Genomic DNA, 23,839 nt, shown 5'->3' on the forward strand with positions numbered 1-23,839 from the left:
AGTCAGATCCTCGTCTCTTCCCTCATCCTAAAATCCCTGCAAACACCATCACAAAAATACAATAGGCTTTCAAGGCTAAGAGGAAACAAGAAGTGGATTTGGTGTCCATGGGGTTACAGCTAGAAAATCCAGTGGAAGGGCACACAGATGTGCCATGGAAAAGCAAGAGGAAAGCTTGTCCTGCTCATCCCCGGTGGTTTTTGGCAGCTCCTTGCCACCATCTGCCTCTGCAGTGAGTTCTGCTCATTGCAGTGCTGCCAGCTCCTGCCCTGAACATTGCTTTTCCTGACTTATAACCAGGAAAATCAGGTCTCTGATTCTTGTGCTCCTGCACAATCCCTGCTGGGAGCAGCTCACCGAGCCCTTGAACCCCATGGAGCTCCTCCAGCCAGCCCAAACCTGGCCTGGAGCAGGTCCTGGCCCACCCAAAGCCACCCAAACCCACAACAATTCCCACATCCACTCACAAAATCTGTGTTTGGGCTGGGAATTAAGGGGTGAAGCGGTTTTATTCCACACCTGGATGTTTCAGTGGGGCTCAGGGGCAGGGGGATGATGCTGAGCCCCTCGCAGGTGCCGCTTCTGCCTGCTTTCCACTAGAGGTAGCTGGAGCCACGCACAACCCGCCCGGCAGGGCTGGCATTTCCACATTCCCACATTCCCAACCCCTCGGAGTGATGGACCTGCCCTTAGAGGCCCCGGTCCCAGTGCAGGAGGGGCTGGGGAGCTCTGGGGTGGGGATGGAGCTCTGGGGCTGGGGATGCAGATCAGAGGCTGGGGATGGAGCTCTGGGGCTGGGGATGAAGATCAGGGGCTGGGGATGGAGCTCTGGGGCTGGGGATGGAGCCCTGGGGCTGGGGATGGAGCTCTGGGGCTGGGAGTGCAGCTCTGGGGCTGGGGATGGAGCTCTGGGGCTGGGGATCGAGATCAGGGGCTGGGGATGGAGCTCTGGGGTGGGGATGGAGCTCTGGGGCTGGGGATGGAGCCCTGGGGCTGGGGATGGAGCTCTGGGGCTGGGAGTGCAGCTCTGGGGCTGGGGATGGAGCTCTGGGGCTGGGGATGGAGCTCTGGGGTGGGGATGGAGCTCTGGGGCTGGGAGTGCAGCTCTGGGGCTGGGGATGGAGCTCTGGGGCTGGGGATGGAGCTCTGGGGCTGGGAGTGCAGCTCTGGGGCTGGGGATGGAGCTCTGGGGCTGGGGATGGAGCTCTGGGGCTGGGAGTGCAGCTCTGGGGCTGGGGATGGAGCTCTGGGGCTGGGGATGGAGCTCTGGGGCTGGAGATGGAGATCAGGGGCTGGGGATGGAGCTCTGGGGTGGGGATGGAGCTCTGGGGTGGGGATGCAGCTCTGCCCAGCTCCTCTGCCATCCCTGCCCCTCCAGGGCTGCATTAGCTCTTTCTGGGGGTCAAACCCCCAAGTTTTGGGGTTTTTGGAGAAGCAGGGGCAGATACCCCCCTCCTCTCACTGCTGCAGCTGGGGACAGATATCTGTGACTGTGCAAGGGAAAAATCAACCCCTCTGAGCTGTTTATTCTGCCGAGGAGGAATAGCAGAGCTCTGTGGTGGTTTAAGGCCCTTTTTTATTATTTTTTTAATTTTTTCCGCCCTCCTTTTTTGCCCTTCTGGTAGGTTTAAGATGTATAATGCCAGCGGGCTCTGTAGCTGCTGTTTATGAAGGCATCCCCCATCCAGCCTGGGTGAGGTTGGGGTGCTTGGGGGGCAGCTGGCTCCAGCTGTTAGGACCTTTTTGGCTGATCCCCAGTGCAAATGTGGGTTTTGAGGGTCTTTGTTTTGGAGGAGAAGGAGTAAAACAAACAGAGCAGGTACTCCTGGGGAGCTGCAATAAGCCTGCAAAGCGAGGAGGGAAAGAAGGTCAGCAGGAGTGAGGATTATCTGCCTTCCCCATTCCCAAAGGGATTTTAGCCCTGACTTTTAATAACAGCCAGGAAAGAGGCAGACTTCATGCTTACCCAGAGGAAAAGGCCCTAATAGAAGAAAGGGCCAGCCAGGAAAAGCCCTTTCATCCTGCTCTGCCATCCCCACAGAGGCTGCTGGGCACTCTGCAGTGGTGGGGGTCCTGCCTGGCAGAGGGAATGCAAGTGTCACCAGTCTGCTGATGGGGGTGGTGTGACTTCCCTGGACAAGCTCTGTGTGACACGAGAGGTTCATGCATGGGATGGGGACAGAGCCCTTGGGCCCCTCTCTGTGGCCAACACACGCCCCAGTCCGTGCTTGTGCACTTGTGGGTGTGCAAACCAACGAGCTGCCCAGGGTATGGGGGAATGAAGAAATGTGGGATGTGTGGTTGCAGCCCCACAAAAGTGTCCAGGGCCTGCAGCATGCCATGCCAATATGATATTTCCCTGAAGACATGTGAGATATTCACAGAATTCCCAGAATCACTGGGTTGGGAGAGACCTCCAAGACCATCGAGTCCAACCCAGCCCCAAGCCCTCAACTGAACCCTGGCACCCAGTGCCACATCCAGGCCTTGTTAAACACACCCAGGGATGGGGACTCTACCACCCAGACCATTGCAGAGCTGTATCACTTCTTCCTGTTTTCCAACCTGTATTTCCCTCGCTGCAGGTCCATGGCTGCAGGTCCTTGGCTGCATCATCATCCTCCTTGCTCAGGTCTTCTGGCCACCAAGTGTCACTCTCTTTGTGACACTTGGTGCTCCAGGCAGGAAGGGACTGGTGAATCCAGAGGAACTGGGTGTGCACTGGCACCTCCTGCTGTTCCTCACCCCTAAACTGCTTGGAGGTGATCTCAAACCCCACCTTGGCCTCTTCTCCAGGGGCAGGCAGGCTGGAGAGCTCTGGAGCTGCAGGATGAGCAGGGCCAGGCACCAGGGAGCTGTGACAGATGGAGACTGTTAATATTGAACACATCATTATGCTGGCCAAGGCCGAGTCCTTCCCTGTGTGGAGGGCATCAATATTAAGGCGAGTTACTAAATGTGTCTCAGAGGTGAGCTCAAAGGCGTTTGGGGAGGTCCAGGGCTGAGTTTTGGGACTCAAATTGTGGCCCTGAGAAGGTTCTTGCTGGCAGAGAAGAGAACCATCCTCACCTGAGCCTCTTGAGATGTCCCTGTGTTCGATATTTAACCCTGTGATGAGATCAGGGCATCAGCCCAAAATGCTGATTTTTAAACACTGCATGGCATAAGTGAATAGTGCTAACTAAAATAAGTCCTCTCAGGGCTGGGGTTTTTAGGGTGGTTGGCACCTGGAAACTTTGCTGTGACACCTAAGCTCTGAGAGTTGGGGCTTTAAAAAGCATTTCATGTGCCTTAGGGTAAAACTGGAGGACCTGGGAATTGTGCTGGGAGCTCCCCAGTGATGACTTTTTTTTAAATTTATGGAGGAAAAGGAGTAATTTCTTTCTATCAAAAATGAATGAAAACTTGAAAAATCTCTACCACCAGGTTTTATTTATTGCCTCATCTATTAAAATAGCCACATATCTATTCAAGTGTGGGGGCTGTGCTTCGTCTCACCTTTTCCATGAGTCATGGAATACTTTTTTTTACAATTTCTTTCAGAAACTGCTGAGTTTCTCACAAAGGGAAAATGTCCTGGAGGACGCCAAGGGCATGACTTGTCACCATCATCATCCTCCTGACACTGGCATCCTGCAGCTCTGCCCAGTGCCAGCCTCATGGACCATTCCCATCCCTGCTGATGAGATTAAACCAGGGTTTTCCTCACCTCTGGACCTGCTGGTGAGTTCAGGTCGGGTTAGAGAGGGCAGAGATGCTCTGGGCTCCCTGAGACACCAAGAGATGTGTCTGCACTGAATCTCTGGGTGGGCTGATGGGCTGGGTCTGGCAGGTTTGGACATTGGTGCCTGTGTTTCTGTGCTGTGGCACTGGACAGACACACAGACACAGGCGCACACACACAGCCTCCTGTGCCTGCTCTGCTTTGCATTCAGTGAAGCCCCTCACATGAAACACAAACTCTGAGTTTCTGCTGAAGCAGCCCAGTGCAGCAGCTGCTCTGTTTGTGCTGCAAGGGACACTCTGCTCTGCTCTGCTCTTTGAACACCAGGTGCCCCAAAATATGTAAATTCAAGCCCCAGAACAGCAGCCCCCTCCGTTCCTTTTCTCACCCTGTCTCACACTGAATTGCAAACTCACAGCAGGGGAGGAAACTGAACCTGCTGCCCGTGGTCATGGCCCTGAATGTGACTTTACCCAGGACTTGGCCACACACAGCTCTGCTGCAGCCTGGGCTTTCCCACTGTGCCCAGGAGCCACCACAGCCTTGTGGGCACCTCAACAGGAATCCTGGCAGGGTTCAATGCAGTGGGAACAGGGAGGAGCAGCCCCCCAGCTTCCTTCCATGGGAGTTTGCTGGGATGCTCTGCCTTGGCTCCCTTCACCAGGGACACCAGGCTGAGGGGGACCAACAGATTTACTCTAAGTAATGTAGATTTTCCCTACATTATTTACTCTAATAAGCAATGTAGAATTTACTCTACATTGTTTACTCTAATCAACTTTATTAGGAGTTATCCATAACATTGCAAATTCTTTTTTGCCAGGCTTGATGACGCCCACGGTCTTTTCTGCGTTCAGTGCCAGTTTCACTGCAGCTGCCAAGGCCTTGGTGAACTTCAGGAAACCTCTACCTTTTCCCATAATATGGGGCTAGTTCTAACTTTCCACAGTGTATTTTTTTCTTGGTGCTAATCAGTCTGAGGACGGCTTTGGCCACAGGCATGGCTGGAGCAAGGGGGGCTCTGCCAGGACTGAAGGACAGCCAGGATCTCTGCTCATGGAGCCTTTATTCCTTGGGGAATGTCAGGAGGGGAGGCAAAAGCCACCACTTTGATGATATTTCTGTGAGCATTTCAGCCCGGGATGGGTGAAGGGCCCAGCACAGTGGGATGGGCAGCACTTTCTGCTGCTGTGGGTGCCCCACTCTGCCCCTATAAACCTCTTTTCCCCCCCTCCACACCCTTCCTGCCCATTCCTTCCCTTCCACGGCTCAGAAAGAGCTTTATTTATACTCACTTAGCTTCTTGCCTCCTCCCTAATTGAAATCATTAACCTTCTCGCTTAATGAAGAAGAGCACCGGGGGGAGGGCGGGGGCTGCTCCCGCTCCCTCCACCGCCTCAAAAACGTGATTTTCAATTTGGCCACCGGGAAATAAATGAGGAAAAAAAAAATTAAAAAAAAAACACAAACCAAAAAAAGCCCCAGCACATCCTCGGCGTGGTCGGGGGCTGGCGGGGCGCGGCTCCCCCGGCCCCGGGGCTGACGCCAGCGCTTCATCTCGGCGGAGAAATCATCGGCTCTGACCACGGGCAGGGCTTTGCCCGCCAGGTCCCACTTTGCTCCCCTATATTTAGCGCATTATGAATATGGAAGAGCGTTGAAAATGATTCGCGCAGACATCGCTCTGTCCAGCCGAATAACGTCAAAGGCGGCGGCGGCGGCGGCGGGAGCCGCTCGCCCCCAAAGGAGCCCCGGCCCCGCCTGCCCTGATGGGGCGCGGATCGGGGTCCCCGAGCGAGGAAAACCCCGCTGGAGGCCGGAGGGACCCCTCTGTGGGTGTTTTGGGGTGCTGCGGGAGGGATGCGCGCCGGGCAGCGCTGTCCCCGCCGCCCAGCGCGGTGGCATTGCTGGGCATTGCATTGCTGGGCACAGCTGCGCTCTGCCAGGGCACCGCGGGCACCGGGCACGGCCCCGCTGAGGGCAGCGCACCCGGGACCCGCTGCTCCGTCCGTCCGTCCGTCCGTCCGTCCGTCCGTCCGCGGGGACAGCGATGCTGCGATGTCCCAGCGATGTCCCCGCTCCTGCGATGCCCCCGCTCCGCTGGGCTCCGGCCCCGAACGCGGGCGGAGCGCCCCTGGCAGCTCCTCGGCCCCGCTTTGCCTCCCTGCCCCAAGCACCAAGCACCTTTGCCCAGGCCCGCACGCTCTCCCTGCCCTTTGGAGCCCAAACGCGCCCCGAAAATATTTAAGCATCCTTCTTGCCCGGCTCCAGAGCTCGGTGGTGCCTCCTGGGGCATCCGCACTGTTTTCCTCTCCATCCCAAAAGCTGGAAACCGATGGGGAAGGAACAGGGCTCCCCTAATAGCCCTCCCAGCTTGGCTGGCTCGGGCTGGGGTTTGAAAAGCGCTTTGTGCCGTGGTTTTTGGGCGTAGCAGAAAAGAGGGAAATCAGCTTTATTCGAGCCCTTAATGAAATGTCATCTGTGATTCACTTCCATGGCTTTCATCTGCAGCACCCCCGGGTGGCACCGGCTGGCACAGGGGCGCTGCTTTGGAGGGGGTTTTGGGAACTAACCAATCTAGTACAATATACAAATCCTATAGCATTTATATACAGCCTATAAGAATCATTACATTACCATCCTGTGTTACATTTTAAACCCTAGAAACTCCTCTTTGGGCCCCTTCTGCCAAGCTGTAGGGTCTGCTCTGACCCTTGGAGCTGTCTGCAAGCAGAGGGTGTTGTTCCATCAAAAGGGGATTACCTTCAGCTGGCCACACCATTGTTTTCCAGTTGTTCAGTAACTGAGACATCTCAAATTTTGCTTTCATTTCAATCTCACTTATAGTTTCTATATTCTCAAGATCTTTTGCCAGACAATCATATTTATAAGGCTTTCCTGTTTCATCTTCCCCAACAGGAACACACCTTTTCTGTGGGGTCTGGCCCCAGAAATATCCCCGGATTTTCTTTTTCCCCTTATCACATATCTATAGACCTGGTGTTTCTCATGGGCAGCCAGCAGAGTCCAGCTGCCTTCGCAGTGATGCAGCTCAGACCCCTCTTTTCCATCCTCCCCCCCTCTCCTCCTCCACCCCTTCCCAATTTCTGAGTGATCCTCTGCAGTCGTGAGCAGGTTTAACTAATCTTTCTGTCAGTGGGGTACTTTATGGAAATTGAAAACTAATTAACACTCATCTCAGCAGCTAATCGCATAAAAGCCCCGCTGCCTGGGCCTCCCTGCTCTTAAAATAACAGCGGCACAGGAGCAGGGAATATCTCCATCCAGCCCACCAGGATGGGGTGTTCCCAAGCACAGAGCACTCGGGATGCCCTGAAATCCCCACGGGCAGGGATGGGTCACCTTCTGCCAGGGCTCCTCAATCCATCTGCTCCATCCTACAGCCCTTCCCTCCGGCTGCTGGGCCCAGGGGGTGGGCAGAGGCTGTTGGGGGGAGGTTTGAGCGGTGTGGGGATGGGGATGGGGCTGGGAGGGCGATGGGGACGTGCGGCCAAAGCTGCTCCTGCCCGCCCGCAGTGACTCACTGGGCTTTAATTGCTCCCTGCAGAGGCGGGCTGCTGGCGGCAGCGCATCGGAGATGAGATGTCACGTTATAGTCATGCGTGAAGAGCTAATGGTCAAGGGTGACACCACCAACAAAACATCCTCGGGGGAGCTGTCACTGACGGGCAGGATCAAAGGGCAGCAGGAGCGGCCGAGGCTGGGACAGGCAGTGCCCGGCACAGGGGTGGTGGTGGCAGCGCTTGGTGGGCAGAGAATCACCCTGCCAAGCAGGGATAGGGTGGGCAGGGCCTGAAATGAGAGCCCTGGAGCCCTGGAGAGGGTTTTCTTTGGAGCTTTCCTCTGGCATGGGTTGGGAGGGCTCAGGATGAGTGTGCCAGCTGGGCTCTGTGCCAGAGGGAGCAGCCCAGGTGTGACAAACCAGGGTGTGAGGGGGGATCGTGGTTGTGCAGCCATGGGGGTGCCAGCCTGTCCCTTTGGGTGTCTGCACCTCCTGCCCTGGCCAGGATGCTCTGGGCACTTCCCAGGAGATGAAGGGAAGAGTTGGGTGAGGCCCCATCCTCACCAGTCCAAGGGGTTAAGTGGTTTGGCACTGTGGCACTAAATAACTCTTGAGTGCCATACAGCACCTGCGTGCTCCTGGCTGGCATTTGGCTCCAGTTTCCAGCTGCTGCTTCCCACCTCACTGCTGCTGGGCAGGGCAGCTCTCCCCACACTGCTTCTCCAGCTTCTCCACTGCTTCTCTAGCAGGATGGGACATGTCCTCCCTGCCCTCCTCCATCAGGAGTGGTGGAGACGCTCAGGCGACGCTGGCAAGGAGGGTTATTTACAGACGCGAACGGGGCTGCTGTGGAAAGCACCTTGAGCTCTTTGATTTTCCAGCATCAGCCTCATTCCGTGGTTATGACAGTGGGAAGATGCCAGCAGCTCAAATCCCAGGCATCAGATACAGAAATCAATGTTACAACTCACTTTATGAGTTTCTTGACCAATCACACAAAGCCAAAGCACATTGACAGTAGTTCCATCCAAGTACTATAAGCACACGTACCTTTGGTTAAACAATGCTTGTTTATTTCGAATACAATACCTGCTTGTGAGCCTTAAAACACAATGCACAGAGCTCCATTATTAAGCTTTAAACTCCCTAATATCTTCCTAGATAAACTTTTCTGTAGCTTAGGGAGTTATTCTAGCCAAGTGTTAATACACAGACCATTGTTCTATTAGCCGTTGCTTTTCTACTTTTTAAATAATTTTTCTGCTGACCTATCTCATGGTTACTGCTTAGCTCTAATCACAGTTCTGCTCTCTCTGAGGCCTGCCTCTTGCAGCTTTCCCAAACCCCTCTGATTTTGTGGATTCCCACACTCAGGCAGCTGGAGCACGCGGAGCAGCCATCCTGCCGGGGAGCACAGGAGTTACTGCTGCAGCCACACCACTACCGGCTACTCCCTCCCGACAAAAGGCAGCAGCGCCTGCAGAGCCGGCAGAGAGCCCGGGGACAGCAGGGCCAGCCCGGGTGACCTTCAGAGGACGCGCAGCAGACGGGCCGGAGCCCTGATCTCCATGGACAGGTGCGCCCGCGGGCGCGCCTCCACCTGGCCAGCACTGCCGGGGCTCCTGGGATGCTCCCCGCCAGCCTTCAGCCACCATCAGCTTCAAAGTGTCCCCAGCAGCCCCTGGCCCGGGCGGGGTTTCTCTCCTGGCAGCGCTTGTCAAGCTCGCAGGGCTCTGGAAGGAGACAAAGGCGATGCTGCTGCTGCTGCTGCCGGCGCGGAGCTGCTGGGAGGTGCCGGTGCCCAGCCTGGTGCTGACGGAGTTTTTGGATCCATCCCTGACAAAGCAGCGTTTTCCAGGCCTTGCTGGCAGCCAGAGCTCAGCAAGGAAGATGCTTGGGATAGCGGGATGGAGAATGAGGGGATGGCACTAAAGGCACAAGGGCTGGGCTGGGGGTCTCAGCCTGAGAGAGTGGCCATGGAATCATGGAATGGCTTGGGATGGAAGGGAGCTTAAAGATCACCTGGCTCCAATACACCTCCCACTAGACCAGCTGGCTCCAATTCCCATCCAGTTTGGCCTTGGACACTTCCAGAGATGGGGCAGCTACAGCTTCTCTGGGCAACCTGTGCCGGGGCATCACCACCCTCACAGGGAAGAGTTTTTGCCTAATATTTATTCCTGATATTTAATCCAAGCCCTCTGTCAGTTTAAAACCTCCTATCACTAAGGATAAGAGCTATCCCTGGGGCCTGAAGCACCAACATGAGCAGCAGCAGCTCTGGAACACAGAGGGTGACATCCTTGCCTTGCCTCTTGCCCTGGGAGTGAAACTTTTTGAGGAAACCCTCATGCTGTGGTAGAAACCACCTGCAGACAGGCAGAAACAACCTCTGAGTTCCACCTCTGCTCTCTGTGTTTAAAGTGGCCCAAATTCACCTTGGGGAAGTGATGGGGGTGTCTGCAAAGACAGGGGAAGCCTCATCACCCCCATTTCAGCTCCCCACAGAGGCCTGGAGAGGTGTAAGTGGCCAGGACTAAATGGAGGGGAGGGGGTGTTTGTGTCAGTAGATGTCAGAAAGCAAAAACAAGCATGACTTTGGAGCCAATTAATTAAGTTTGTATAACGTGTGGGAAGTGCTGGTTAAAGGCATGGCAGCAGCTGAGCTGCACACCCATTTATTTCCAGGCAGTTTTCCACGGGAGCAGAGCACACACGTGTCATCAGCACCAAATACCTCTAATAAGGCTGTCTCCACTAATAAGCAAAGAAAAGCTTAATTATTCTGTTTTCCATTGAGCCAGGGTAGCCCCTTGAATGTCTTTTCCTCCAGCTGGGAGGAAAATGTGTCTTGGGACAGGGAGGGTGGCGAGGGACAGCACAGCTGGGTTGTCCCATGAAGGGAAGTGCCACCAAGGAGGGTGACCCCAGGGAAGTGCCACCAAGCTGAGGGTGACCCCAGAGTCTGCTGATCTGGTGGGGAGGAGCTGCAGAAGCACTTTGTGAGCCCAGGCTCTGCTGGAAGCATCAGAAGAGTTGTGACATCCAGAGGGAGATGTCCCAGTGCCACCAGCAAAGAGGGGGATGCAGGAGCCACACCGAGGTGATCTGAGGTGCAGATTGTGCCTGTCCCTCCTCATTTCCCCCTGTGCCCGACCAAAACTGCTCAGCCACAGCCTTCCCAAGCCCAGTGTGTCCCTTCCATCACATCCTCCCTCTGGAGGCTGCAGCAGAGCTTGTCCCCCAGCAGTGCTGCAGAGCACCAAGGCTGCTGTGATGTGGGAATCCACACAATCAGAGGGTTTTGGGAAAACTGCAAGATGCAGCCTCAGAGAGAGCAGAACTGTGATTAGAGCTAAGCAGCAGCCATGAGTTAGGTCAGCAGGAAAATCATTTAAAAAGTAGAAAAGCAAGGACAAATAGAACAATGGTCTGTGTATTAATGCTTGGCTAGAATAACTCTCTAAGCTGCAGAAAAGTTTATCTAGGAAGATATTAGGAAGGTTAAAGCTTAATAATGGAGCTCTGTGCATTGTGTTTTAAGGCTCACAAGCAGGTATTGTATTCGAAATAAGCAAGCATTGTTTAACCAAAGGTACTTGTGCTTATTATAGGGGTTGGATGGAACTACTGCCAATGTGCTTTTGCTTTGTGTGATTGGTCAAGAAACTCATAAAGTAAGTTGTAACATTGAGTTCTTATTCTGCTGCCTGGGATTTGAGCTGCTGGCATCTTCCCACTGTCATAACCACGGAATGAGGCTGATGCTGGAAAATCAAACAGCTCCAGGCACGCTCCCAGCAGTCCTGTCCCATTTGTGATTTGTACAGAGCCCCTGCCAGCGTCACTGTGACATCTGTGACATCCCCATGGTGGCACTGGGACTGGCACTGGCCATGCTCAGCACCCAGAGCTGCTCCTGCTCCTCCAGTGTTTCCCTCCTGCATTTCCCAGCACAGAACCCACCCCTTGGCCTCAGCAGCAGAGATCCCACAGACCCAAACCTGCCCAAACCCGTACAGACGTGCACGGAGCCATCACGGAGAGGGCTCTGTTTGTGCCTCCTGTTGGATGCAGGGGTCACAGCTGTGCAGCTGCTGCCCTCCAGCCCCTCTGGGAGCAGGGCTGGTTTATCAGAGCCCATCCTGGCCACGGGCAGCTCTCTGTGCCCACAGCCACAATCCCACAAAGCTCTCAGTCCCGGGTTCATTAATTGCCATCAAATAAGCACAGCTGGGACTGCAGCTTCACCTCCAGCAGGGCTCATCCCTGCGGGGCAGGATCCCAAAGCCAGCCCTGGAGGGACAGAGAGGAGGGGACTCACCGGGACAGGGAGGGGACACTTGGGACAGGAGGAGGGAGCTCAGAAAGAGAGGGAGATCCTGATAAAAAGGGAGGTTTTAACAGGAAAGGGGGATCTGAATAGGAAGGAGACTCTAAATTATTCTGAAGAATCATTTAGAAATTATTCTAAATCATTTCTAGAGGGGCAGGATAGTTTGTTTCTGATTCTATTCTATTCTATTCTATTCTATTCTATTCTATTCTATTCTATTCTATTCTATTCTATTCCATTCCATTCTATTCTATTATTCTATTATTCTATTTATTAGTCTATTATTCCATTCCATTCCATTCCATTCCATTCCATTCCATTCCATTCCATTCCATTTTTCTGTTATTCTATTATTCTATTATTCTATTCCATTCTATTCTGTTATTCTATTCTATTCTATTCTATTCTATTCTATTCTATTCTATTCTATTTCCATTCCATTCCATTCCATTCCATTCCATTCCATTCCATTCCATTCCATTCCATTTTTCTGTTATTCTATTATTCTATTCCATTCTATTCTGTTATTCTATTCTATTCTATTCTATTCTATTCTATTCTATTCTATTCTATTCTATTCTATTCTATTTCCATTCCATTCCATTCCATTCCATTCCATTCCATTCCATTCTCCCTTTATTCTACCATTCCATTCCATTCCATTCCATTCCATTCCATTCCATTCCATTCCAATTTTATTATTTCGGTTTGCGTTCATTTTGTTTCATTTCAATTTATCTTGCATTTATTTTATTTTTACCTGTATTTTTCTTTTAATCTTACAACAGCTTTTTATTATTTTCTTTTACTGCGTTGTAAATTTTAAAAAATTTTTTGAAGAATCGTTTCCCCCACAAAACGCTGGGAAGAAAACAAAAGGGGGAAAAAAACGCAAATGAAAAACAACACAACAAAAAAACAACACAACAAAAAAACAGGGAAAACTTTATTTTCTTTTAAAATTATCTTTCTTGAGACTTGATATGGGAGGGGGGATCTCATAAGAGAGGGAGATCTTGATAGAAATGGGGGCTTCAATAGGAAATGGGGAGGTTTCAGTAGGAAAGGGGGATTTCAATAGGAAAGAGGGGTTCCAATAGGAAAGGAGGGTTTCAATAGGAAAGAGCTTCTAAATAATTCTAAAAAATCATCTCCCCATGGCCCCGGGGGCCTGCAGGGGTCGGGACCCTCCATAAGGTGTCCCTTACAGGCAGGAAGAGCGCCGGGACCTGCAGGAACAGATGCTTCTGTGCCATAGGAAAAGGTTAAATATTTTAATAAGCATTTGCCACATGTTGAAGGTAAAACGAGCTGCCTGCTTCCATTCTTCCCCCCCTGCTTTTTTTCTTTTTTTTTGTATGCAAATGAACTGGAAGCTTATTAACGAGATGAGAGGCTGGAGCCTAATTAGCAGCAGGACAAGGGAGCAGTGCTGGAGCTGAGTCAGCGAGTGCGAGCATCGCTGGCGCCGTCCCTGCAGCGCCGCTGCCAAAATGCCCCAAAACCACAGAAATCGGGCAAAAACCACCCGGGTTTGCAAGGCTATGGGGAGATCAGCTTCAGTTTGGGGTCCTGTCTGGATACAGCCCATGTGGGTCACCCCAAAGCCACCGTCCTGAGTTTATTCCCCGTGCTGGGTGCGTTGTAGATGGGATTTTGCAGTGTTTCCAAGCATACATTGAATTTTTGGGGGCAGTGGCACCAAGCTGGAGTGGAGCAGGACTGAGGTGTCTGTGGCAGGGGCTGGGCTGCTTTAGCCCCTGTGGAATTTGTTTTTAGGGACTATTTGCTTCTGGTTATGTCTCTTTCCTTTGCATTCTAAAGAATCATTTTCACCACAAAACGCTGAGAAGAAAACAAAGGAAAAAAAAAAAAAAAACCAAACCCCAAACTAAAAACAACACAACAAAAATCAAGGAAACTTCTTTCTTTTATTTTAAAATGATTTTTTTTTTTTTCTCCCATCCTTTCTCCTGCCCCCTTTTCTGTGCTCGGGAGGTTCCTGTGAGCAAGCACAGGCCCAGCCAGGGGCACAGGGGCACAGGATAAACCCCTCTCGTAATTTGCACCTTCGGAAGGCGCCGGCAGCCGCGCGGCCCCAGCGCTCATTTGCATTTTTAATTACCTGGGCTCTCCCTGCGCCCCTCAGCTGCCCTGCCTGGGGTCACCGATGGCTGCAGGCAACGGGATGAACGGAGAGGTTTGGTGGCCCAGAGGACGGGTGAGATGGTAAGGCAAAGATGACATTCCTTTTTCCTTTTTTTCTTTTTATTTCTTTTTTTTTTTTTTTTCTTGTTGTTTCTTCCTTTTTTTGGGATATATTTTTCTTGTGCTTCAGCTCGGTCCAGCCCTGACTTTGTGCCATCCATCTGCCCCCCTTTGGATTTCATCCTCACCCTTCTCCTCCTCACCCCCCACACCATTCCCTCTTCCCACACAATCCCAGGCACTGCCAGCACACATGGAGATGCCACAATTCCCCTGTAAAGTGATTAAAACTCTACCTCATTAGCAATAATTAAAAGGTGCAGCACACATTCTCAACAGCTCATGCCTGAGGGGGGATAGGATATTCTCTTTCTTTTCTATTCTATTCTATTCTATTCTATTCTATTCTATTCTATTCTATTCTATTCTATTCTATTCTATTCTATTCTATTCCAATTTTATTATTTTGGTTTGGGTTTATTTTATTGAATTTAAATTATTCTATTCTATTCTATTCTATTCTATTCTATTCTATTCTATTCTATTCTATTCTATTCTATTCCACTCCATTCTATTCTATTCTATTCCATTCCATTTCATTCCATTCCATTCCATTCCATTCCATTCCATTCCATTCCATTCCATTCCATTCCATTCCATTTTTATTATTTTGGTTTGGGTTTGTTTAATTTAAATTATTCTATTCTATTCTATTCTATTCTATTCTATTCTATTCTATTCTATTCTATTCTATTCTATTCTTATTCCATTCCAATTTTATTGTTTTGGTTTAGGTTTATTTTGTTTCATTTAAATTTTTCTATTCTATCCCGTTCCATTCCATTCCAATTTTATTATTTTGGTTTGGGTTTATTTTATTTCATTTAAATTTTTCTATTCTATTCTATTCTATTCTATTCTATTCTATTCTATTCTATTCTATTCTATTCTATTCTATTCCACTCCATTCCAATTTTATTATTTCAGTATTTCAGTTTGGGTTTATTTTGTTTCATTTAAATTTACTTTACATTCATCTTATTTTACCTGTATTTTTTATCTTATAATATCTTTTTATTCTTTTCTTTTACTCCACTGTAGCTTTATTTTATTTTATTTTATTTTGTATTTTATTTTGTTATTTTATTTTTATTTTATTTTATTTTTATTTTATTTTATTTTATTTTATTTTATTTTATTTTATTTTATTTTATTTTATTTTATTTTATTTTACTTTATTTTATTTTATTTTACTTTATTATATATTTTATTTTATTTCATTTTATTTTATTTCATTTTATTTTTTATTTTATGTTATTTCATGTTATTTTACTTTATTTTATTACATTTTTAAATTTGAATTTTCTTTTTTCAGGCCCTCCACGCCATCCCCAGGGTGCTGGCACAGGAGGGACGTGGGGACAGCCACCCACCCCGAGCAGGGTAGGCCGGGCTGCCTGCATCCAAGGCACAATAAAATATTTTACTACAAAGCAGAATTACTCCAAAGACTGATGGGCTGACTTGTGAGACCCACTCACATTTATGGAGGTCGTAAGTTATAGACTCCTGGTGAACTGGAGGAAAACATAACCCTGGCTTTTTATAGGGGAAACTTCTGCCGTATATTAAATTCTCCTGCCTGTAGACGGGGCTTTACTGCCAACTGTAACTTTAACACCTCCCAGCCCCTCGGTTAGGAGGGGAGGATTGTTAATAATGTGGGTGTGGGTCACCAGCCCGGGCTGTCTGCTCACCAAAAAAGCCTTTTGAAGCTTCTGCTGTGGGAATTATGTGTCTGCCTTTTTTCCCTGGGATTTTTGGTCTAGAATATTGCGACGTGAAATGGAAAAGTGCAGGAGTTGCACCTCGGGGTTTGCTGAACTTGGTTGCTCAAAACCAGAGAAACAGGGGGAAAAATAAAATAAGAAAAAAATCCTACAGATAAGTGAGTGGCAGAGGGGGAAGGGAAAACAATGTGGATGCAGAGAGGGGGATGGAGATGGCGAGGAAGAGGCAAATAATCCAGTTTGGGTATGGCAAGGAAGAGGAAAATAATCCAGTTTGGGTATGGCAAGGAAGAGGCAAATAATCCAGTTTGGGTATGGCAGGGAAGAGGCAAATAATCCAGTTTGGCATTTGTGGATTTGCCTTTTATCCACAAGCAGCCAGCAAGGGGGAACAGAGGGAGGAAGGCAGGGAAGGAGGATGATGCACCCAGCCTGGCTCTGGGAGGCTCCAAGTGCCCTTTTCCCACCTCAAACCTGCCTGGGTTTGGCAGAGAGTGGCCAAGACCCAAGCTGGGAGTGGAGCCAGGTTTTATTGGTTTGGTTTTGTTTTTGTATTTGGTTTTATTTTTGTTTGTTTTGTTTTAGTTTGGTTGGTTGCTGTTTTTTTTTTTTTTTTTTTTTTTTTGGTTTTTGGGGTTTTTGTTTTGGTTTTTGGGTTTTTTTTTTTCATGGGCAAATCCTCGTGTCCAGGAGATCTCGCCTCCGTATGCCCAGGGAAACTGAGGCACGGGGCAGGCAGCAGGGATGCAGTGCCTCAGGCAGAATCCCCAGTCACATCCCTCTGGCTCACACCATCCCAGCACCAGGGTATTTACTGCCTTTGTTCACCCCCATCTCTGCACCCCAAACCCTTCCTGCACCCCCAGGGTATCTCATTTTCTTCTTTTTCCTCCCCAATAAATACACCAGCTTTGCTTTCGGGGTTTTGGCTTTTTTTCTCTTCTTTTTTTTTTTTTTTTTTTTTGCAACAAAAGAAACTATTTATTTGGAATACGTGCTACCAGTACAAATCAGGAAACTGTAAAACCCACACCTTGTCAGTAGGGCCAAAACCCGCCCAAGGATGCGTGGCAGAGCCTCGCCCAGCCCCAAAATCATCCCCCAGCACAACCAGGGACCGGTGAGACTTAACATTTCCCTGCTCGGAGCCGGTCTGAGCCTTGATGAGAAGGGAGCAGCTGGGAGCAGGCTGATATTTAAACTGGAATTAGGAGGGAGATAATTCCTGGGGCGGGCGGCTCAGGGGGCCCTGCCGCACTGCGATACAGTTAATTTGCAGCCCGAGCTGGAGGCTGGCCCGAGCTGATATTGCCGTGTTATTTAGAACAGAAAGGTCAGCCTGGAGATTGAATAATCATTGACAAGAAATCCATGGGGGAGGCAGCCAGCTCCAGCATCCCTGGCTGCTCTCCTGGGGATTCATCCCAAGGGGTGCCAGGGGTGTTTGGGGCACAGAGTCACAGCCACCCCCCAAGTCCATCTACAATCTGGTTTGCATCCTATGCACAAACTCTTTTTAAAATTATAAATTATTTTTAAATTTAAAATGAATTTTTTTTTTCTTCCCAGAAATGTTCTAAAATTTTTTTTCTTTTTTTAAAATACCCACCTCCCTCCAAGGAAAACAGGAGAGGCTATCAAGCCTTCCCCTGCTCCCCCATCCCTGCCCCAGATCTTGGTGTGATAAAGAAAATCCCATTTCCAGCTTTTTATTTGGAAAGCAGTGCACAAGTCCAAAAAAGCAGTAAAGAGATTTTTTTTGTTGTCGGGTTTTTTTTGGTATTTTTTTGTTTGTTTCTGGTTTTTTTGGATGGGGTTTTTTGTTGTATGGTGTATTGTTTTTTGTGGGGTTTTTTAGTTTTTTTTTTTTCTTTTTTGGTTGGGGTTTTAAAAATTTTATTTATTTATTTTTGTTGTTGTTGTTGTTGTTTTTTTGTTTTGTTTTCTTTTTTTGTAAAACCAGGGATGCAGTGCCTCAGGCAGAATCCCCAGTCACATCCCTCTGGCTCACACCATCCCAGCACCAGGGTATTTACTGCCTTTGTTCACCCCCATCTCTGCACCCCAAACCCTTCCTGGGGAACCCCCCAGGGTATCTCGTTTTCTTCTTTTTCCTCCCCAATAAACACACCAGCTTTGGTTTCAGGGTTTTGGTTTTTTTTGATTTTTTTTTTTTTTTTGCAACAAAAGAAACTATTTATTTGGAATATGCATTACCAGTACAAATCAGGAAACTGTAAAACCTACACCTTGTTAGTATCGTCATAGAACATAAAAGTTTCAATTGGGATCAGAAAGACAGAGGCCTTTTTTTTTCTTTACAGAAGCAGAAAAGTTTCAAAACCAGGTTGGAACAGAGAGTCTTTTTTTTTTTTTCCTTTTTCTTTAAGGGTTTTTCTTTTTTTTTTTTTTTTCTTTTCTTTTTTTCTTTTTAATATTTGGAATCCATTAAGAAGAGAGAAAAAACAAAAAGATGGGGAGAAAAAAAAATAGAAAAGAAAAAGCAACTCCAAAGTGGATCACCTTTACAAGGGACAGAAAGGGCTTTGAAAGAACAAAAAAAGCAAACCGACAAAACCAACCCCCCAGGCAATGTCTGATTTACATCCTCTTAATAATAATAAAATAATAATAATAATAAAGGTGTACGGAAACAAAAGGACTCCAGGAAACCTTGGGATTAAAAGGAACACCCCAAACCCTAAACTGGTCAGTGATGTGAAAAGCTCAGGGGTTTTTTTGGGAGGAGCAGGAAAATGTTTTGGGAGAAAACTGAAGTGATGCCAACCAGCACCTTCCTCAGGGCTTCTCCTTGAACCCCACTCTGCATTCACTGGGATTTGGGGCTGGATTTGGGACATTGTGGCCACGTCCCACCCCTTGTCCCAGCTCAGGGCTCGGGGCCAGGCTCTGAGACCCCATCTCCAGCAAGGTGAGGTTGGATCATTCCTTACCCCGAATCCCTCGGTTTTGGGACACTGGGATTCAGGGAGGAGAACCAACCACGGCCACGTTTTGGGAAGGATTCCTGCCCTTTCATCATCACCTCCAGGAGCTCAGCAACACGCCCAGAATGGAGGCTGGAACCTGTGGAACCCCACAAGGGGGGCTCAGGGCTTGACTCCCCCCAACCACCTCCCCAAAACCCCCGGGAATTCCATCTCTTTCCAGAGGTGAAATCCCACAGCTCAACCCCACAGCAGCCACACCAGGATCCTCTGGAGCCGGGGTCTGAAAGGAGTGGGGAGGAAATCCTTCCCCAAAAACACCAGCATCACTTTTCACATCACTCTGGCCACAGCTCAAAAGCGCAGGGGAGGTGGCAAGGCCATCGTCTCGGACAGGTCAAAATAAACTCAGCATCATCATCATCATCATCATCATCATCATCATCATCATCATCATCAAAGCCCCCTCCCCCCCATCTCAAACAAGGCAAAAAAATAATAAAAAAGAAAACCCCAACAAAAAGGTTCATTTCTGGGTCTCAACGTTAAGAAACATAAAGTGTTAGACTGTACCTATTAATGCTCACTATTCCAACCATTTTTTTTCTTTTTAAAGTTTTACAAAATGAATTACCGTCACTTTTTAAACATTGTGTAAGAAGAAATGAGTGTGCACAACTCTACACTTTTCTAGCATTCTTGAACTAATTCACAAATGCGAGAAAATGGAAAAAAAACCCAAACCATGGGAAAAAACAAACAAACAAAAAAAAAGGAGGATGAATGTAGGTAGTTTGATGTTATAAACTATACAGGAATGAAGCGCTTGTTGCCACAGAAAGAACAGGGATGGGACCTTCCCCCTGTTCAATTTTGCGTGCTAAGAGGGTCATTTTTTATTCTTTTATTATAAACACTATTAAATTCCGACTGCGTTTTTGGTTTTTTTTTCTCCTTTATCTGAATATACAAGAACATTCATTATCAAATGTTCGTTATCATCAATACTACAAAGAACGAGACACAAATCGCAAGAAACAATGGAAAATGTTAATAAAGCTGAAAGAATCGTCGAGTTTTTTTTTTGTGATTTTTTTTCATTTTTATTTTTTTTGAGTTTCTGCAGGTTTTTTTTGTTTGTGTTTTTTTTGTGGTTTTTTTTTTTTTTTGTTTTGTTTTGTTTTTTTTTTTTTTTTGGTATCGAAGTCAGGTTTTTCTGGGCAGAAAAGAGAAATAATAATAATAAAAAAAAAGAAGAAGAAAAAAAACCCCACAACACTCAGGGCTGGAGCAGGGCGAGGAGGAGAATGGGGAGGAGAAATAAAACAAAAAAAAATTAAAAAAAAAATAAAAAAAGCAAAGGAAAAGGCAAGCCAACATAAACTGAAGGGACCAAGCGGGGAACCCAGGAGGGGATTTGCAAAGTACCGTGGAGGAGCAAGGGGCAGCCCCAGCGTGTTTTGGCTCATTCCCAGGTGCTTTCCAAAGGGATTGGTGGCATTCCTGCAGGCAGAGCACTGCTGTGGCTCAGCAGGAGAGGCCCAAGCCAGTCCTGTGCCCCTGGAACGCTGTGCCAGGACAGGTTCATGTCAAATAAGCTGCAAGTGGACAAAAGGCAGATGGGAAGACGAGGAGGAAAGTGGAAAGGTGCAGAGCTGGGGAAAGTGGGCAGCACCTCCCGACTGTCCTGGCAGGAAAACAACCTTCTCCATGCTCCTAGCACGCAGCTGGGAGGCAGCCCCAGGCTCTTCATGCCACATCCTGCTCTGCCCGCTCTGCCATGGATGCCAAAGGAGCAGGAGTGTCACTGCTGGACACATGACACACCTGTGCTGCAAGGTGACAGCGTGCTGGAGCTGCAGCCACACCACCAAGGACCATGATTTTTTCCAGCAGAAGGGTGGAAGTATTTTTGGCAGAGCTTTAATTTTAAATGGTTTCTGTTTAACGCTGCTCGGCGCTGGCAGCTCCCACCTGGAGACCAGCACAAGCAGGGTGGGTATGGACATTCAACAGCGTGAGGAACTGATCCCAGGGCATCCTGGCATCCACCATGAGCTGCCAGACATCCTGCACCCTCACCAGTGTCACCACACCCAGGGTCTTGGTGCGGGCTGGCTCAGCCTCCTCGTGCCCACGGAAAGAACCGATGGCCACAAGTCGCACCCTGGCACGAAGCTCAGGGAAGCTGGTGCTGCCTCTTGCTGCTCTTCCATGGAGCCACATCCTCCCAGCACCAGCCTGAAGGGGCAGGATGAAGCCTTGCTTGCCAGCCACCACTGCTTGTCCCAACAGTGGGCCAGAAAAGCTGGGCAGAAAGTCCCGTGAGTCCTTCCATGGCCACTGCCTAGGTAACTCCTAGGGTCAAACCAGCAGCTCCAGCACCCAGACATCCCACAGAGGGGCAGCCTCCCGTCCTACAGAGCAAACCTGTGGTGTGAAGAGCTACCAAAAGCACCCAAGACACTCACCCCAGCACTTCCAGCCCCTGGCATTCTGCTGCCCATCCCTCACTGCTGGCTTTGGGAACGCAGCGGGGTGGCACAAACCTCTGTGGGTGCTGCCTGAACTGGGGACACAGCTCCTCCTGGAAATGGGAGCCAACACCCCGTGGCACTGCTCTCCACCAGCAGCCTCTCTAGGTGCTGTGAGAGCTGCTGGTGTCCCACCAGCCATCCATGCCTGATCCCACACAGCTCCTGGAGGTGTTACCGGTGATGGCCGCTTCTCACCTGCCTCTGCCTCCCTTCCTTCCCTCCTCTTCTCCCCTCCAGGCAGGACAGCAGGGCTCCACAGCTCATCCAGGTCACAGCAGCCAGTGGGAGGGATGCTTGGCTGGGAAGGGCTGGCACTGGGAATTTCCCCAGTGCTGGCAATGGGAACGGTACCTTTTGGGAGCGAGGGGGAGCACGCTGGCTCCTTCTACGTGCACGGGGGCTGTGCCACCTGCCCCGTGCCTGCAGCAACTGAGGGACAGCTCACAGGGCAGGGCTGAGTGAGGGAAGCTGCAAAGATGAGGAGGGAGCAGATTCCCTACGGTGGCAATTCCCTACGGAGAGGTAGCGTTAAAGGAAGGGGGGCAGGGGCTGCCTGCTGGCGAGGGAGCGAGATGTGACTGAGGTACATTTGTAGCTCCTCAGAAAGACACCCAGCACGAGGCTGTACACTACTCTGGGCTTGCTTTGTGTGGTGGTGGTGGTGGTGGATTTTTGCTTTTCCTCCTTAAAATCCTTCTAGCTTGGGTGGGAAGCGGGGAGGGGAAGGGAGCGGTGTCGTGGCGGTGGTGGGGAGGGGGACAGCGGCTTCTACCCAGAAAAGAAAGGGAAGAGAGTATAAAGAAGTGTCCAGATTGGCTGAAAAAAGCATCCCGACGAAGAGAAGAGAAGGAGTCTTCTTGTGTGTGCTGATTGGGTTCACCTCCAGTCTGACTGCTGCGGTGTTAGGAGAGGCCCCCTCCTCTCCCGCCCCCGCCGGGGCCGGCTCAGCCAGGGATGCAATTTGCTGGGAGATCAGTTGGAGGTATCAGAGTGAACGCTGCCAGGGCCTTCTGTGGGGGAGGTCACCGACGATGGGGTAGTAGCGTCTTGCCAACCTCCATTAGCCTGAAGGGAGGGATGCACACACACACACAGACATCAGTCACAAGCAGCCCTACCCAAGGCACCCATCCACCTCAGATCCGCCCCCTTCTCCCGCAGCTGGGACTGCTGTAGGAGGCAAAGATGTCCCCTCTGATTCCCCCATCCCACCCCACATAGGGCTCCATCAGGCTCCATCCCAGGGCAGAAACATTTCTGTTGAAAACAGATTTTGATAAACTGTAAATGCTCACAGAAAGTTCATCCCTTAAAAAAAAAAACCAGTGTATTTCTCCAGAACCCTGAGCTCTGGTTGTTTGGGGCTTTTTAACCCCTGATTATAACTCTTCCTCATATGGAAGAAAGAAAATAGCAAACAGAATGAGCAGCCTGAATGTTATCTGAACACAAGCGCTGTGAACGTGCAGGACAAGCAGTGCGTCCCACTGAACTGCTGAGCTGAGCTGTGTCCCCCACAAAAGCTCCCCATCCCCGCCTCACCGAGGCAAACAGAGCCACAGAGGTGCCAACACTATATCCCATCTGAGGGCTCATGCAGCAAACCACGGCACGCAGGTTGATTCTTCTCCTAAAGACAGATGCAGAGCCAAACATTCTGCAGGCGCTGCAGAGCTGAGCTCCGGAGGGCCGCGGGCAGGAGCCGGCAGCGCACAGAAGCTGCTCCTCGGCCGCTGCCATCCCCTCTGGAGAGGAGCAGATGTCGCACCCAACCTCCTGTGCCTGCTCTGACATTGATTCAGTGCTTGGCAAATTAATCCTTCCCGAGCGCTGCCCCAGCTCCAGTTGGCAGCAGTGGCTCTCCTGCTTTAGACACGCCCGGGCTGCTCTGCCCACTGCGGCTGCCTGGCCTGTCCCACTGCCTGCTGCAGCCTCCAGCTGGGACCCTGCACGCCCCACAGGGCTCAGGGGAGAAAATCTCCCCACCCTGATGGTACTTTAGGTTTTAAGTGTTTCTGTTCCATTTTTAGCTTTATATTAAGTGGTACTGGGATCTTTTCACAGGGTGGTGAAGACAAAACAATCCTGTTCTAGCTGGAGACTCAGGGACAATCTCTTCAAACTTCAGGCCCAAAGCATAAACAACGTGAGGAGGGTAGGCAAGCAAGCAAGGAGGATGAAACTTCATAATTTGAAGCTATTAATTAGACAGTTAACTCCTAAAATGGACTAAAACTTATAAAAATGTGAGATCTTGTGACCAAGCCCTCTTTTGCTTCCATTTTGGAGCCATCCAGGTACTGCCAGGGTATGGCTTTTGAAGGCACTTCAATAAATCTCCACTTTATTCCTCTTAACTCTGTCTAGCCTCTGTTCCAGCTCCTTAAGGCATCACTGAGGTGCTGCTGCCCAGCCCCTGCCTGCCTGAGAGGCTGCTGTGATGGGAGCAAAGAGTTGACAGGCAGGAGAACTCACGTTTGAAGAATCACACCACCTCCCAGCAGGACACACACAAAGCAAACAAGACAAGAGGTGTGTGCATGCCCCTTGCTGTGCCCGTGTGCTCTTCCATACCTGCATGGCAGCAAAGGGGCTCAGGCAACAGCAGGCAAAGCAGGAATCACGACCTCAGCTTGCTCACAGGTTAGCAAACCCCACTCTGCTCCACCTCGCGTGACACCAGACGATGCCCGAGCATCACCAGCCCCGTGTACCCCATGCCCACTGCCCTCAGCAGCTCCCACCCAGAGCCAGGCCCTGACCCACCATCCCT

At 49.8% G+C, this 23,839-nt stretch overlaps 1 protein-coding gene across 2 annotated transcripts in view; it reads right to left on the bottom strand.

Annotated features, from left to right (window-relative positions):
• Nucleotides 1-17,316: 17,316 nt before the first annotated feature.
• The window catches only part of PBX1 (PBX homeobox 1), a 132,366-nt gene continuing 125,843 nt past the window's right edge, over nt 17,317-23,839 (bottom strand). For both annotated transcript variants that reach the window (XM_059477723.1, XM_059477722.1), the window contains one exon: nt 17,317-22,131. Coding sequence is in view for 1 of the 2 variants with exons in the window: in XM_059477722.1 (XP_059333705.1) it covers nt 22,039-22,131 (93 nt within the window). In the remaining variant the exon portion in view is untranslated. The remainder of the gene's footprint in view (nt 22,132-23,839) is intronic.

Source organism: Ammospiza nelsoni, chromosome 9 (assembly GCF_027579445.1).
Source record: "Ammospiza nelsoni isolate bAmmNel1 chromosome 9, bAmmNel1.pri, whole genome shotgun sequence".
NCBI lineage: Eukaryota > Metazoa > Chordata > Aves > Passeriformes > Passerellidae > Ammospiza > Ammospiza nelsoni.